At 47.5% G+C, this 14311-nt stretch overlaps 1 protein-coding gene across 2 annotated transcripts in view; it reads right to left on the bottom strand.

Moving 5' to 3' along the window:
• The window catches only part of MDGA2 (MAM domain containing glycosylphosphatidylinositol anchor 2), a 196376-nt gene that overhangs the window by 87256 nt on the left and 94809 nt on the right, over positions 1-14311 (bottom strand). For both annotated transcript variants that reach the window (XR_013774537.1, XM_079307819.1), the window contains exon 6: positions 1266-1535. Coding sequence is in view for 1 of the 2 variants with exons in the window: in XM_079307819.1 (XP_079163945.1) it covers positions 1266-1535 (270 nt within the window). In the remaining variant the exon portion in view is untranslated. The remainder of the gene's footprint in view (positions 1-1265; positions 1536-14311) is intronic.

The following is a 14311-nucleotide window of genomic DNA, read 5'->3' as shown; positions in this document are numbered from 1 at the left end:
TTTAACTGACAGGGGATCCCACCCCTCAGAAAAATTAACTGAGGATGAGGTTCCCACTTCCCAGAGGTGAAAGGATTAAAAATGAGCTGCTGTTAGAGCAGGGGAGAAGGAGGGATCTGATAAAGATGGGAATGGGAGAAGTGGCTCAGGAGGGAATAAATGGAACAGGATGTCCAGGAATGGGATGGAGTCCCCATCCCTGCAGGGTTTAAATCCCTGTGGAGGTGGCACTTGGGGACACGGGGCTGTGGTGGCCTTGGCAGTGCTGGGGGATGGTTGGACTCAATTTTGGAGGACTTTTCCAACCTCAGCAATTCCATGGATCCATGATTTTCACACAGCCTGACACCCTTCCAAACCCTGCCAATGCTCTTCACTTGAAGCCTGGAAAACATTTCTGTGACTTTTCCTGTGTCCCAGTGTGATGTGCAGGAGTCCCTCAAGGACATTATCCAGCATTTTCCTCTCATACTGGATGGAGGAGCCACCTTGGAACCAGAGAATCCTGGAATGGCTGAGGTGGAAGGGACCTTCTGTTGGGTTGATGTGGCCAGAAATGAGTATTCTATCACAATCTGTGGCACACATTCTCTGCTCATGGGCCATCTTTAAACCAGCTGGGCAATCATCTTTATCTTCCCACAGCCCATCCTCCCTCCAGCAGATATCTCCTGTTCATGGCCACTGAGTCCCAGGGCATGGCTGAGAAAATTCCATCATCCCACTGGGAGATGCTCCAGCCAGGGCAGGAGCCAAGCCTTTCCTACCCAGAGAAAAACTGACATTTGGGACACCAAGGCACCTTCTTTCCACTGGATTCCAGAGGAAAACCAGAGCCTTGCACATCATCCCTGGAGCTTCAGAGGAAACTGCCCCTTCTCCAGGAGCACTGCTCCAGCTGAGCCACATCTGCCCCTGCAGGAGGATGCAGCACCATGGAATGGGACTGTGCCACCACCCTGACTGACTGACTGTGCCAGCTTGGATTCTGACTCTGCCAGGGCTGGGATTGTTCTGTGTAATACTGCATTGCTAGTTTAATTGTCCTAGGAAAGAACTGTTATTCCTATTCCCATCTCTTTGCCTGAGAGCCCCTTAATTTCAAAATTATAATAATAATTTGTAGGGAGGGGGTTTACATTCTCCAAAGAGAAGCTCCTGCCTTTATTGGCAGACACATGCCCTTCACACCACGACAGACCTTAAAGCCCATCCCATTCCCTCCCTTCCAGGAGAGAGCTGGGTGTTTTTCCAGCTGCCCTCACCTCTGACGATGATGTTGGTGGATTTCTTGGCGGGGTTGCCGACGTTGTTGTTGGCGATGCAGCTGTAGGTGCCCGAGTCGCCGGGGCTGATGGCCGGGAGGGTCAGCGTGCCCCCGTTCAGGACACTCTTGTCAGGCAGGACCCCCCCAGACCTGACCCACGTCAGGCTGGGCGCTGGCTCCCCCCCCGTGGTCACACACACCAGGGTGATGGCTTCTCCAGGGTTCACCACGATGGGGTCGTCCACCAGGAGCTTGATGGAAGGGGAGGCTGCAAAACAGCAGGAAGCACGGAATGAGGGAAGGGTGGGGTGGAAGGGATCTTAAATGGCATCCAGGGCCATGGAAGGGACACCTCCCACTGTCCCAGGCTCCAAACCCAATATCCAACCTGGCCTTGGGCACTGCCAGGGATCCAGGGGCAGCCACATTGCCTGGGCATGTAGAGACAGGCAGGGATTGATGGGAGCAGGGAAGGATGGATGATGGATGGATGGATGGATGGATGGATGGATGGATGGATGGATGATGGATGGATGGATGATGGATGGATGATGGATGGATGGATGGATGATGGATGGATGGATGGATGGATGGATGGTGGATGGATGGATGGATGATGGATGGATGATGGATGGATGGATGGATGATGGATGGATGGATGGATGATGGATGGATGGATGGATGGATGATGGATGGATGGATGGATGATGGATGGATGGATGGATGGATGGATGGATGATGGATGGATGGATGGATGGATGATGGATGGATGGATGGATGGATGGATGATGGATGGATGATGGATGGATGGATGGATGATGGATGGATAGATGGATGGATGGATGGATGATGGATGGATGGATGGATGGATGGATGGATGATGGATGGATGATGGATGGATGGATGGATGATGATGGATGATGGATGGATGGATGGATGGATGGATGGATGGATGATGGATGGATGGATGGATGGATGGATGGATGGATGGATGGATGGATGGATGGATGGATGGATGGATGGATGGATGGATGGATGATGGATGGATGGATGGATGGATGGATGATGGATGGATGGATGATGGATGGATGGATGGATGGATGGATGGATGGATGGATGGATGGATGATGGATGGATGGATGGATGATGGATGGATGGATGGATGATGGATGATGGATGATGGATGGATGATGGATGGATGGATGGATGGATGGATGGATGGATGGATGGATGGATGGATGGATGATGGATGGATGGATGGATGGATGATGGATGGATGGATGATGGATGGATGGATGATGGATGATGGATGATGGATGGATGATGGATGGATGGATGGATGGATGGATGATGGAATTCCTTGGAAAAAGGAATTGGTAAAGAACTTTTTTGGCATGGGAAACTTGTTCTCCTCAAGTCAGATCCTACTACTCATCCATCCCTCATCCTCATCCTCATTTATCCCTCTTCATCCACCTTCTCCCCACTGAACTCCAGGGAATTTGGCTGCTGGGGTGAATCCCTGGAGTTGGAATTAGAGAGGTGCCTCCCTTGGGACATCATCCCTGTGCACATGGAGAGACTGAACAGACCCTGACAGAGGCATTTTCCCTCTCTGGGATGTACAACCTGCAACTCACACCTAATTTCCATAATTCCCATAAAATTCCCATATAAAATTCCCATATAAAATTCCCATAAAATTCCCATATCAAATTCCCATATAAAATTCCCATAAAATCCTATCAGCAGGTGTAGTAGCTGCTGTAGCACAGATTGATGGGGAGATGCTGCTGATCTGGGATGAAACTGATTAAATTAAATTCTCTTTTCTTGTCTCTCCTTTTCCATAAAATGCTTCCATGTGATAGAAGAGGAGAAAATGCTCAATAATAAGGAACAGGGAAGCAATTAATCAGAAAACATAGCTACAAATAAAATATAAAAATAAAATAATATTAATATTAATAATATTAAAAAATATATAAATAGTATAAACTATATAAATATAGATATAAATTAAATATAGATCTAGATATAAATATAAATAAAAATATAAATAAAATATAAATAAAAATAAAAATAAAAATAAAAATAAAAATAAAAATAAAAATAAAAATAAAAATATAAATATAAATATAAATATAAATATAAATATAAATATAAATATAAATATAAATTAAATATAGAGTGACATTCTGAGCTGTGACATTCTGTGTCCCCTGTGGTGAGGGATCCACCCTTGCTGGATCCAGACTTTGCTCCAAGTCACCCTTGAAGCTGCATTAATGATGAACCAATGTATAAATATCCATTGCTAGGCCAGGAAAAGCAGCAATTCCAAAAAAAAACCAAATAACAACCACAAAAAAAAAAAAAAAACAGGAATAAAGGTGAAGGATTGACATTCAGGGCCAGAAAAATGGTAATAAAAAGGAAAAGGCAATAAAAATGTTATGTTCCAAAATCTCATCCCCATCCTTGTATTACAGGGAGATATTCCCGGGTGTTCTGCTTTAGATGGGAATCTTATTTCAATATTAAAGGAATACAAACAAAGCACTGGAGGCAAATACAAGAATCAGCCATAAAATCAGAGTTTGCTTCATTTGGGCTTCACCCAGGAGGAATTTGCTTTGCCTGCATTTGGAAGTGGGAACAAAAAAAAAAAAAAAAAAAGGGAAAACTTCCTTTGTACCTGTCCTGGCACTGGGAGAACTGGGAATATCATATTCATGGAATATCCTTTCCCTAAAATCCATCCCATCCCTCCCTGACACAGCTCCAGCCACTCCCTCAGCCACCAGCAGGAAAATCCTCAGGAGAGCAGAGATTCCCAATCCAAGTCTTCTCTTCCAGTTCCTCCCAGTTTTGGACACCCCAAATCCTTCCCAGCATGAATTCCTGGTTCAGGTAATTAAAAACCAAAGGAATTGGGATCATGGCTGGAAACCCAGACCCCAAACCTGGGAGCTCTGCCAGCTGTGCCAGGGTCTCTCTGCTCACATCCTCTGAGCTCCTCTTCCCTCAGCTGATGCCTCCAGTTTGGGATTCCAGCTGGGAAACTGGGAATTGTGCCATGATTTCTGCTTAAGGAGGTTTTTTTGAGGAGAAGGTGAGAAAAACAGGGATCCAGGTACCACCAGAACCTGTGGGATCATCACCAGCACCCAGCTGGCACCTAATTCCATCTTGCTCTTCCTCTCTTCTTGGCTTCATCATTTTTCCTGAACAATTCCAGCAAGGAGCTGCTCTTTGCTCTCACTTCCCCTCAAATCTCCAGACAGGGAACAAAAGAACCACAGATAATCCTTCAAAACTTGCAGGAAAAGATAAAAGCACCGACGTCACCCCGAGCTGGGCTTTTCCATTTTTCCATTTCCATAATCCTGCAGATGAAAGGGAGCCCTCTGCCACCCTCCAGAACAAAGTGGGGTGGGATAAAAAGCCTGGGACACTTTCCTTGCATCACTCCAAACAGCAAGGCCATGGAAATGAGGGTTTGGATATTTTCCCTTTATTTACATCACAGGTTTCACTTGCAGCTGCAATCCCAAAAAAGCAGACAGGAATCCCACAGTAAACTGGATTTAATCTGAAGAATATTAAGAAATTCAGGAAGGCTGTTGAGGTTTTTAGCAAATAGGATTCAGTGGAGCAGATCAAGGGTCAAACCCCTCTTATGAAGGGAATATTCAAAATATTCACAAATGAGCCTTTACTTTGATATTTCTCTGCTAAAGGAGAAAGGAATGGGGACTTATAGCCAAGGAATCCTGGAATGGTTTGGGATGGAAGGGCCTGAAATCTCCCCCAGGGCCCCCCTGCCATGGCAGGGACACCTCCCACTGTCCCAGTGTCCAGCCTGGCCCTGGGCACTGCCAGGGATCCAGGGGCAGCCACAGCTGCTCTGGCAATCCCAGCCCAGCCAGGAATTCCCAATTCCCAATATCCCACCCATCCCTGCCCTCTGGCAGTGTCCCATTCCCTGTGTCCTGTCCCTCCAGCCCTTGTCCCCAGCCCCTCTCCAGCTCTCCTGGATCCCTTTAGGTGCCCTCAGCTCTCCCTGGATCCTTCTCCTCTCCAGATGAACATTCCCAGCTCTCCAGCCTGGCTCCAGAGCAGCTCCCTGGATTCCTCTGGATCACTCCAGCAGCTCCTGCTGTGTCCCAGGGCTGGGGCAGCTCTGCAGGTGGGGTCTCACCTGAGCACAGGGGCAGAATTCCACCTTTCCTGCTGCCCACGCTGAAGGATCAGCCCAGAATTTGGGAGATTCTGGGATGGCCACGTCCAGCTCTCACCCACCAACATTCCCAAGTTTTTCTTCCTCACTGATCTCAATCCCTTCATCCCCCAGCCTGGATTCATCCCAGGGTTGCCACATGGAACTAAAGAGTGATGGATTTTATTAAGTTAGGTTCAGTCCTGGTTTGGGAATTGAAGGCTCAGAGTCAGCACCATCCCCCAACACCAAAACCCACAGAGACACGGGAGAGGCTCGTGTGAAATCCCATAAACTCCCAGAACTGTGAATGCAATGAATCCATCCCTGCCAGAAGGACTAAATGGGGTCTGTTACCTCTCAAAGCTGCTTCCCAAGCTGAGCTCTGTCCTAAGTCTGTCCTAAGTCTGTCCTAACCTCCAGGATTAACAAGGGGAGCACTGAGCCATGGAGCTTTGGCCACCCACAACCTCCAACCCAGCGGAGCCTCAGCCACCCAACATTCCCAGTGGAATCCTTCCCTGGACCCCATTAGGAAAAATAAAAACCATCATCAAACAATAGCAAGCTCTGGGAAATATTGCCCAACCTTGCCTGGAGCACATTGTCCAAACACCACTGAGGGCTCTGCACCTCCACTGCCCTTTGGGGGTCGGGGTTTCTGAGCTCCTGCCCCAGTCTGGGGTTCCTCCTCTGCCCCAAGATCCCCCCAGAGGGACATGAGGTGGTTCAAACCCTGGTTCTCTCTGAAGCAGCCAAAGAGAGATTGCTGGAGATGGTTTTCTCTTGTTCCAAGGATTGTTTATTGTTTCTTATCTCAGGCACCTTTAGCCTGGCCAGCAGGGTCTGCTCAGCCTGGCACCCATGGTGGGATCTGCCTGCTGAGGGCAGGGCTGATCTTAGAGAGTTTGTACTACGTGTTACATGTTTACAAAATGTTCCCAATACAATACAATTTTATTAAATGGTCCAGCCCTGACCCCATCCAATCCAAGAGTGCCAACGTGTCACCCAGCATGGATGACAGGGAGAAGAAGGAGGAAAAGGTGTCCACCCCCCAAATTCTCCACCTTGGCCACCTGTCCCTTATCATAAACAGTCAAAAAAACCTATTTATCTACGTACTAACAATCTAATTTACACTTCACTAATTTTGGCAGCTTGTTTCCATTCTCCTTGTGCTGACAACTTCCCCCAGGGGTTGGAATTCAGCACCTGTGACACCAGGGTCTCACTCAGAGTCTTTGAGACCCTCACCAGGGGGGTTTTGAGACCCTCAAGGGGGCCAGGGGTGCACCCTGGGCTCCCACAAGCTCCCATCCCACATTTGGGAGCCAGGCTTGTCTTGGCAGGGCACACAGAGAGCAGCAGAGCCCTGGAGCTCCTCCCCTGGCAGAACAAAGCCCTACTGATCCCAGGGAATCCTCCCTGCTCCATTCACTCTGCAGCTGCAGCCCTGGAAAGGGGCTCCCATTCACAGCTCCCTGCTCTGACAGTGCCCCTGCAATTCCAGAGGGTCACAGCACCAGCCCTGCTGCTCCAGCCTCTCCCAGGAGTCCCAGGGGGAATTACATCCATTTTCTCCTGTTAAAGGCAACTCAGGAACCGTGGCACGTGGATGGAGATTGATTAGGAAATTAATAATTAATGGCTGCAACATTGGCCAGTCCTCACAAGGTGCTAAACCAGCAGAAACACACCCTGGTCCTGATTAATGACTGGGGCAAGACTGTCTCAGATCAGCACAAACCCAGCACCCTTTCAGTTAACCCTCTTAATTAGAACTCACTAATTAAGGCCAAGCACTCAGGACCAGAGAAGCTGCTTCATCCTTGGAATATTCCAGGTTGGAAGGAGTTTGGGAGAGGGGAAGGTGTCCTAATAATCCTAATGGGATAATCCTAAACCAGCAGAAATACACCCTGGTCTTAATTAATGACTGGGGCAAGACTTTGTCAGATCAGCACAACCCAAGCACTCTCTAAATTAACACTCCTAATTAGACCAGGCTAATTAAGACCAAGCACTCAGGACCAGAGAAGCTGCTTCATCCTTGGAATATTCCAGGCTGGAAGGGGTTTGGGAGAGGGGAAGGTGTCCCTGCCCTGCAGGGAGTGGAATGGGATAATCCTAAACCAGCAGGAAAAACATCCTGATCAATGACTGGGGCAAAGCCAGCACCCTTTAAATTAACCCTCTTAATTAGACCAGGCTAATTAAGGCCAAGCACTCAGGACCAGAGAAGCTGCTTCATCCTTAGAATATTCCAGGTTTGGAACAACCTGATCCCATGGAAGATGCAGGGAGTGCAGTGGGATAATCCTTAAGGTCCCACCCCAACCCTTTGGGGATTTATTCTGATGAAGGTGTTGAGGGGATTTGGAGGGGGGGGGGGGGGGGGGGTCTCTGCTGCTGCCTGGGATGGGGAGCTGAGGCTGGAATCACACTGGGAGGAAAATCCATCTGTCATTCTTGGAGCAGCCCAAAAAAAAAAAAAAATCCACTGCCAACGTGTCATAATTACAGTGAGACAAATAGAGGTATTTAGGCTGGATGTATGGAATTGAGGAAATGTCACAATTGGCTTTAGGGATTACTGGAAATACAGAAGAAACCCAATAATTTAATAGCAATATCAAAGTACAGGCAGCAAGTCGTGTCCTTGACAAGGCTCTCAGCTGTGATGAATAGGAATGAAAGGACATTATTTCCTCCAGTTTGGGGCATTATTTGAAAGGCAGAACTGAAGTAATAGAACATAATTGAATTATATTTTTATATCCATTGCTGTGTGTGCATCCATTTCATTTACAGCCAGCATTTCTTGCAGGAGCACAAAGCCAATATTCCTAACGAGACAAGCAGGGCTGAGAAAAAGGGTTTGAGCTCCTGCCAGGCTGGGACTCCTGCAAATATTTACTGCAGAAAGTTCAAATAACAGAGCATTGGAATGCCCAGATTTTGAGTTAGAAAATCCCAGAATGGGATTAGGAGGGAGTTTAAAACTCATCCCATCCCAACCCTGGATTTGGGCACTCCCAGGGATCCAGGGGCAGCCACAGCTGCTCGGGGAATCCATCCCAGCCAGGAATTCCTTCTATAAATCCAGCTTAAATCTCCCTTCCTTCAGCCTTTATTTTTACTGTTATTTTACAGAGCAAAAACAAACATTTTTTGCCCACCCTGCAATAGGGAAGGTCCTTTCTTTTTATCATCAGGCCTTCAAAAAACCCAAAATACACCTAAAAAGAAAATAAACCCAGGGAAAAACAGAAAAAAATTCCTAAACCTGAACAAGTGATTAAAGTTTCTTTTATACTTTTCTATGTTTATCCTCTGCTGCTACAGAGATCCCAGTAGAAGCTGCACACCACCTGAAAAGAGGAGAAAATCCTCCAGCTCAACAGTCCTGGAGTTCTAGAACAGTTCTAGTTCTAAAAACTTTGTGTTTAGGCAAATAAAACATATTTATCTCATCTTTCCTTTTGACTTTCTCTTTTTTCCCCATCTCCTTTTCACTGCCTTTAAATTTACAGCACTCCCAGGTCAAGAGGAAATAAAAAGAAGCTTCTCAAATCCCAAATCTTTCAGGTTTGTGTCCTTTTTTTTTTTTGATTGATACATGGAATAACTGAGGTAAAATATTCCCAGAGCAGCTTTAAGCATTGCAAGTGCTTTGGGATCATTTTGGAATGGTTCCTTGTGGGATGGTTTGGCTTGGAAGAGATCTCAGAGATGATTTAATTCCAGCCCCTCCTGTCACAGGCAGGATTTAGGGTTTTCCTATTTTTCAGTCTGTCCTGAGCCTGTCCCTGAAATAAAGAGGATTAAAGGAGAGGCAAGAGCAAGATCATTCTGTCTGGGCACCCTGTCAAAAATGGAAAATTCTGAGGTTTGGGAAGCAGAGAGGGGAGTTACAGGAGAGAAATAAAGAATTGAATTCTCAGAAAATTGTAAACTGGAATATCCTGAGTGGGAAAGATCCACAAGGGTCCTGGAGTGCAGCCCCTGCCCCTGCACAGACCCCCAAAATCCCACCCTGGGACTCCTGGTGTCCAAACCCTCCTGGCAGCCTTGGGAATGTCACCATTCCCTGGGACCTGGGCAGTGCCAGCACCTCTGGGGGAGGGAAGAACCTTCCCTTGAAATCCAAAACCAGAAATAAATAGAACTATAAATCATATTAAGGTTTTTCAGCTGAGCTCAGCGTTTTCTATTCCCATATATCCACACAAGTGCAGGTGTCCCTTGGCTTCCCACAGCATTTCCTCCCTGGTTTCACTCAGGAGAAGCTGCAGAAGCTCCTGGTTCCCACTCTGGGGATCTGATCATCCCTTCAGCACCTTAAACCCACCCTGGAATTGTCCCTTCCCTGCCAAATTCAGACCCATGTGGGATGAAATCCATCCCAGCCAGGCCAGAGCCAAGGCTGTGGATCCAAGAGCCCCTAGAGCACAATCCCAGCTTTCCAAAAATAGAAGGGATGAGCTGTTCCTCAATTCCCCGGGTGCAGCTCTGCCTGAACAGCTCCAGACACCTCAGCCCAGCCCTGCTGCAGCTCCTCATCCTAATTATGGTGATGGTTAATGAGGAGCTGCCAAGGAGGGACCCTGGGGCTTCTGGAGGACACAGCCTGGGCAGGACAAACAGCAGCTCAGGGATTTATGAAAAGGGAATTTTTTTGGGAATGCAGGGATGCAGCAGTGGTTGGACCTGATGTTTTTGGGGAATGTGGAGAGCTCAGCATTCCCTCAGGACTGAGCTTCTCCAAGAAGATCAGCAGGACCTGGGGGCACTGGGATGATGTGACCCACAGGGAATAGAGGAAATGTTGTTTATGCAGACATGGAATTGTTAGGATTGGAAAATACCTCAAAGGCATTGAGTCCAACCATTCCCAGCAGTGCCAAGGCCACCACAGCCCCTGTCCCCAAGTGCCACATCCACAGGGACTGGAATCCCTCCAGGCATGGGGGCTCCAGCCCTGCCCTGGGCAACTCTGCCAGGGCTGGGGAACCCTTTCCATGAAGGAAATTCCCCAAATATCCAACCTGAGCCTCCCCAGGTGACACTTGAGGCCATTTCCTCTGATCCTGGAAGTTTTAACATGGAAAATGGGATCCCAACCCCCCCAGCTGTCCCCTCCTGGCAGGGAGTTGTGCAGAGCCAGAAATTCCCCCTGAGCCTCCTTTGCTCCAGCTGAGCCCCTGCCCAGCTCCTCAGGAATTCCTGACACCCAAATTCCAACATGGCAAACCCTGCTGCAAAGGGGACAATTCCTTATTCCAGGAGGAATTCCAAGACCAGATTCCCTGTCAGCCCTGCAGGGTGTCAAAACCAGGATAATGGGGTTGGTAGGGCAAGGTTCAGACCCAATAAAAAACAGGACTGGGGGATCCCTTGGGATCCTTTCCAGCTTTATTTTCTATTATTCCTTCTTGCTAAAGGAAAAAACTGTGGCTGCCCCTGGATACCTGGAAATGTCCAAGGGCAGATTGGACATTGGGGTTGGAGCAGCCTGGGAGAGTGGGATGGGATGGGATGGGATGGGATGGGATGGGATGGGATGGGATGGGATGGGATGGGATGGGATGGGATGGGATGGGATTTAAGGTCCTTCCATCCCAAACCATTCTGGGTTTCCATAACAGCATCCACCTGCAGTGCTCAGCTCAGAGCATCCTCAGGATTTCCAGCCCCTTCCATGCAGATCCCAGTCACCTCCCCCCAGGAAATGTGAAGAGAAATATTTTTTTCCACCTTCCATAATTCCCTTTGCTGTGCATTGTGTGACTGACAGGAAACAAAGCAAGTTTATCATGACAGACTTCAGCTTAATCGAGGGATTAAAAGTGAATTAAGCCTTTTTTAATTTGTCTCCCACCACATGCCCCAGACAGAGCAGCAGCCTCAGCTGTGATTTCAATGAGCTGTGGCAGGCAGCTGAAAAATCACAGATTGAAAGACTCATCTTGCTGGGGAAAAGTTCCTGGGCTGGTTTATTTTATCCTGGAGCTGCCAAAACTCAGCCTTAATTTATGGATTAATGATCACCTGCACTAAACTGGCTGCTAATAGACAAAGTAATATAATTTCCAAATGAATCAGTGCCACCCAAGCTGCTTTGTGGAGCCAGAGAAAAGCCTGATTTGCTCTCCCTCAATCATATTACAAGAACTATTCTGAGGAGCCCAGAATTCCCGTGGTTTTCTGGGTAAATATCCTGCTTTTTCTCAGCCATTTTAAAACAATGAATGCCCATGAAAGGCTCCATTCAGGTTATTCTTAGCTCAGAGTGTTCCATGTGCCATTCAGCAGGAGCTGGGGCTAAAATTCCCTTTTTTTAGCACCTCCCATGGAAACTGGTGACACCATCAGCTGTCAATAATTCCTCTTTGACACTCAGCAGAGTTGGGCTTGGAACAGCAGATCCAGGGATTCCTACATGAGGAGGAATTTGCTGCTGCTCAGAGAAACCTGAGCAAGGCACAGTCCAGGCACAGGCAGAGAGATGGGGATGGAATCACAGAATCAGGAATGGTTTGGGATGGACAAAGGGCCCTAAATCCCATCCCATCCCATCCCATCCCATCCCATCCCATCCCATCCCATCCCATCCCATCCCATCCCATCTGGGTGCTTCCCTTCCAATTTCTTCTCCATACAGATAATAAATTTGCAGATTAATTGCTGCCTTTAGGAACAAAATCCATCTCAACGAGCACACCTCTACCTTCTGCTCTAAATTATTGGTTTTAATTGTCACCATGGGCTTTGTCCTGTGCAGGTGACACCTCTGGGCTGCCCTCAGCTGCTCCATTTCCAGCACCCACTCAAGGTTTTGGGCTGGTTCTGGGTTTTAAACTGCTCTGTGCTGGAACAAAGAAATGTTTTTTCTTGGAAAAGTGAGGTCACAGCATTGGGATGAGGGGGCTGAGGATCCAGGGTCTCATGGACAGAGGGGATTGTGTCCCTTTGCTCCATCCTGGGAAATTCCAGCTCTGGAATTCTCAGTAGAAAAAAGTTGTGGGTTTGCTGGAGTGATGCAGAGGAGAACACAGAGCTGCTCCAAACACTGAGCCAGGCTGGGAGAGCTGGGAATGGAAAAGGGAAAGATCCAGGGAGAGCTCAGAGGACCTGGAAGGGCCTGGAGGGATCCAGGAGAGCTGGAGAGGGGCTGGGGACAAGGGATGGAGGGACAGGACACAGGGAATGGGACACTGCCAGAGGGCAGGGATGGGTGGGATATTGGGAATTGGGAATTCCTGGCTGGGCTGGGATTGCCAGAGCAGCTGTGGCTGCCCCTGGATCCCTGACAGTGCCCAAGGCCAGGCTGGACACTGGGACAGTGGGAGGTGTCCCTGCCCATCCAGGGGGGGCACTGGGGGGGATTTTAAGATCCAATCCAAACCATTCCATGATTCCATCAAATGCAGAAGAGCCAAATTCCCACATTCTGACCCCACAGAGTGCAGCTGAATTAAGCACACTCACAACCACAACAATGACAAATCTGGGACATCTTTGCACCTCTCAGATTTTCCATCCCATCCCTCCAGCTTCCAATTAAAACCATTGGACAGGACAGGACTGAAACAGCCTCAGCTTCAGGCTCTGATTTTCATTACTTTGGATTTATCCTGGATTCCTCTGGATTTACAATTTCTCTAATTTCTCCAGAGTTACACCAGGTAAAGTTCAGCTGAAGAACTTCTGTGAGGTGAAGTTTTATTAAATGAGCAAAGTTTTGCTTTGGAGCCACCCCCACCTCAGTCCCTGTTCTTAATCAGCTCCTGCATTAATCACTTTTCACATCTAATCTTGCCCCTGATGCTTGTGATCAAATTCCTCATGGAAAACTGGGAATCCTTGTTATTCCTCAGGCTTGTTTACTTGGGAAATTACTCCAGAAAAGATAATTTTCTCCCCAGATAACCATGGCATGGGTAAGGTGGGAATAATTCCTTCTTTTGGCAAAATTGCCCCAGGATCACCCATCCTGGAAAATGAGAGTTTGATGTTCCCCAAGTGTTAGAACATCAATTTTTTTTTTTTTTAAGAAGGGGCTCAGCACAAACTGAGACTGTGCTGACTCCAACAGCAAAGTCATTCCAAGGAAAAATGGGAGATCAACTCCAACTCCACCTCCATGGAAAAGCTTCTCCTGCCATGAAACCAGAGCTCCTCATGACAGACAAACCTCACTTCAGGATATTTTTTTCCCCTGGAAAAATGAATGGGAGTGTAAATTAAGGTTTTCCAAGTAATTTTCCTGGATACCTTCAGAGCAGAACATAATTCCTGGTGGAGCTGATTTCAAGGGTTATGGACAGCAGTGGGAAACCTGCTGTCCAATCAGCAATCCCAAAAAAAAATCTGGAGGCAACTCCTTGGAATAAAGTCCTGAGGTCAGGAATGATGGGAAATATGGAAGTGCAAATAAAATTCCTCGTTGATCCCAGCCACACTCATAATTTTAGTTTTGTGTTCATTTTCTCCCTGATTTCAAGGCCTCAGACACAAATTATTAAGGCCTAACCCACTCTAATCTAAGCTGAAATCTCCAGATATTCCAACACTTCCTGTGGAATCATTTTCCAAAGAACATTCCCCTGAAATTCCTGATTAGTCAGAAATCCAAGCTCAGTTGGGGTCTTTTTGGGAGGCTCAGGAATCATTTCAGGCACATCCTGTGCTTATTCTGAACACTGAGCCTTTAGGAGAGGTCAAATCTGGGATTTCCATCCTCCCCCAGCATTCCTGAGTGCATTTCTTGGGATGAACCCCCAAAGTTACAGCCACAACAAGAGGGAGAGACACAA

This window comes from Erithacus rubecula (genome assembly GCF_903797595.1).
Source record: "Erithacus rubecula genome assembly, chromosome: 6".
Lineage (NCBI taxonomy): Eukaryota > Metazoa > Chordata > Aves > Passeriformes > Muscicapidae > Erithacus > Erithacus rubecula.
Note: the sequence above shows the minus strand (reverse complement) of the source record. Positions and strands in the feature narration are given on the sequence as shown.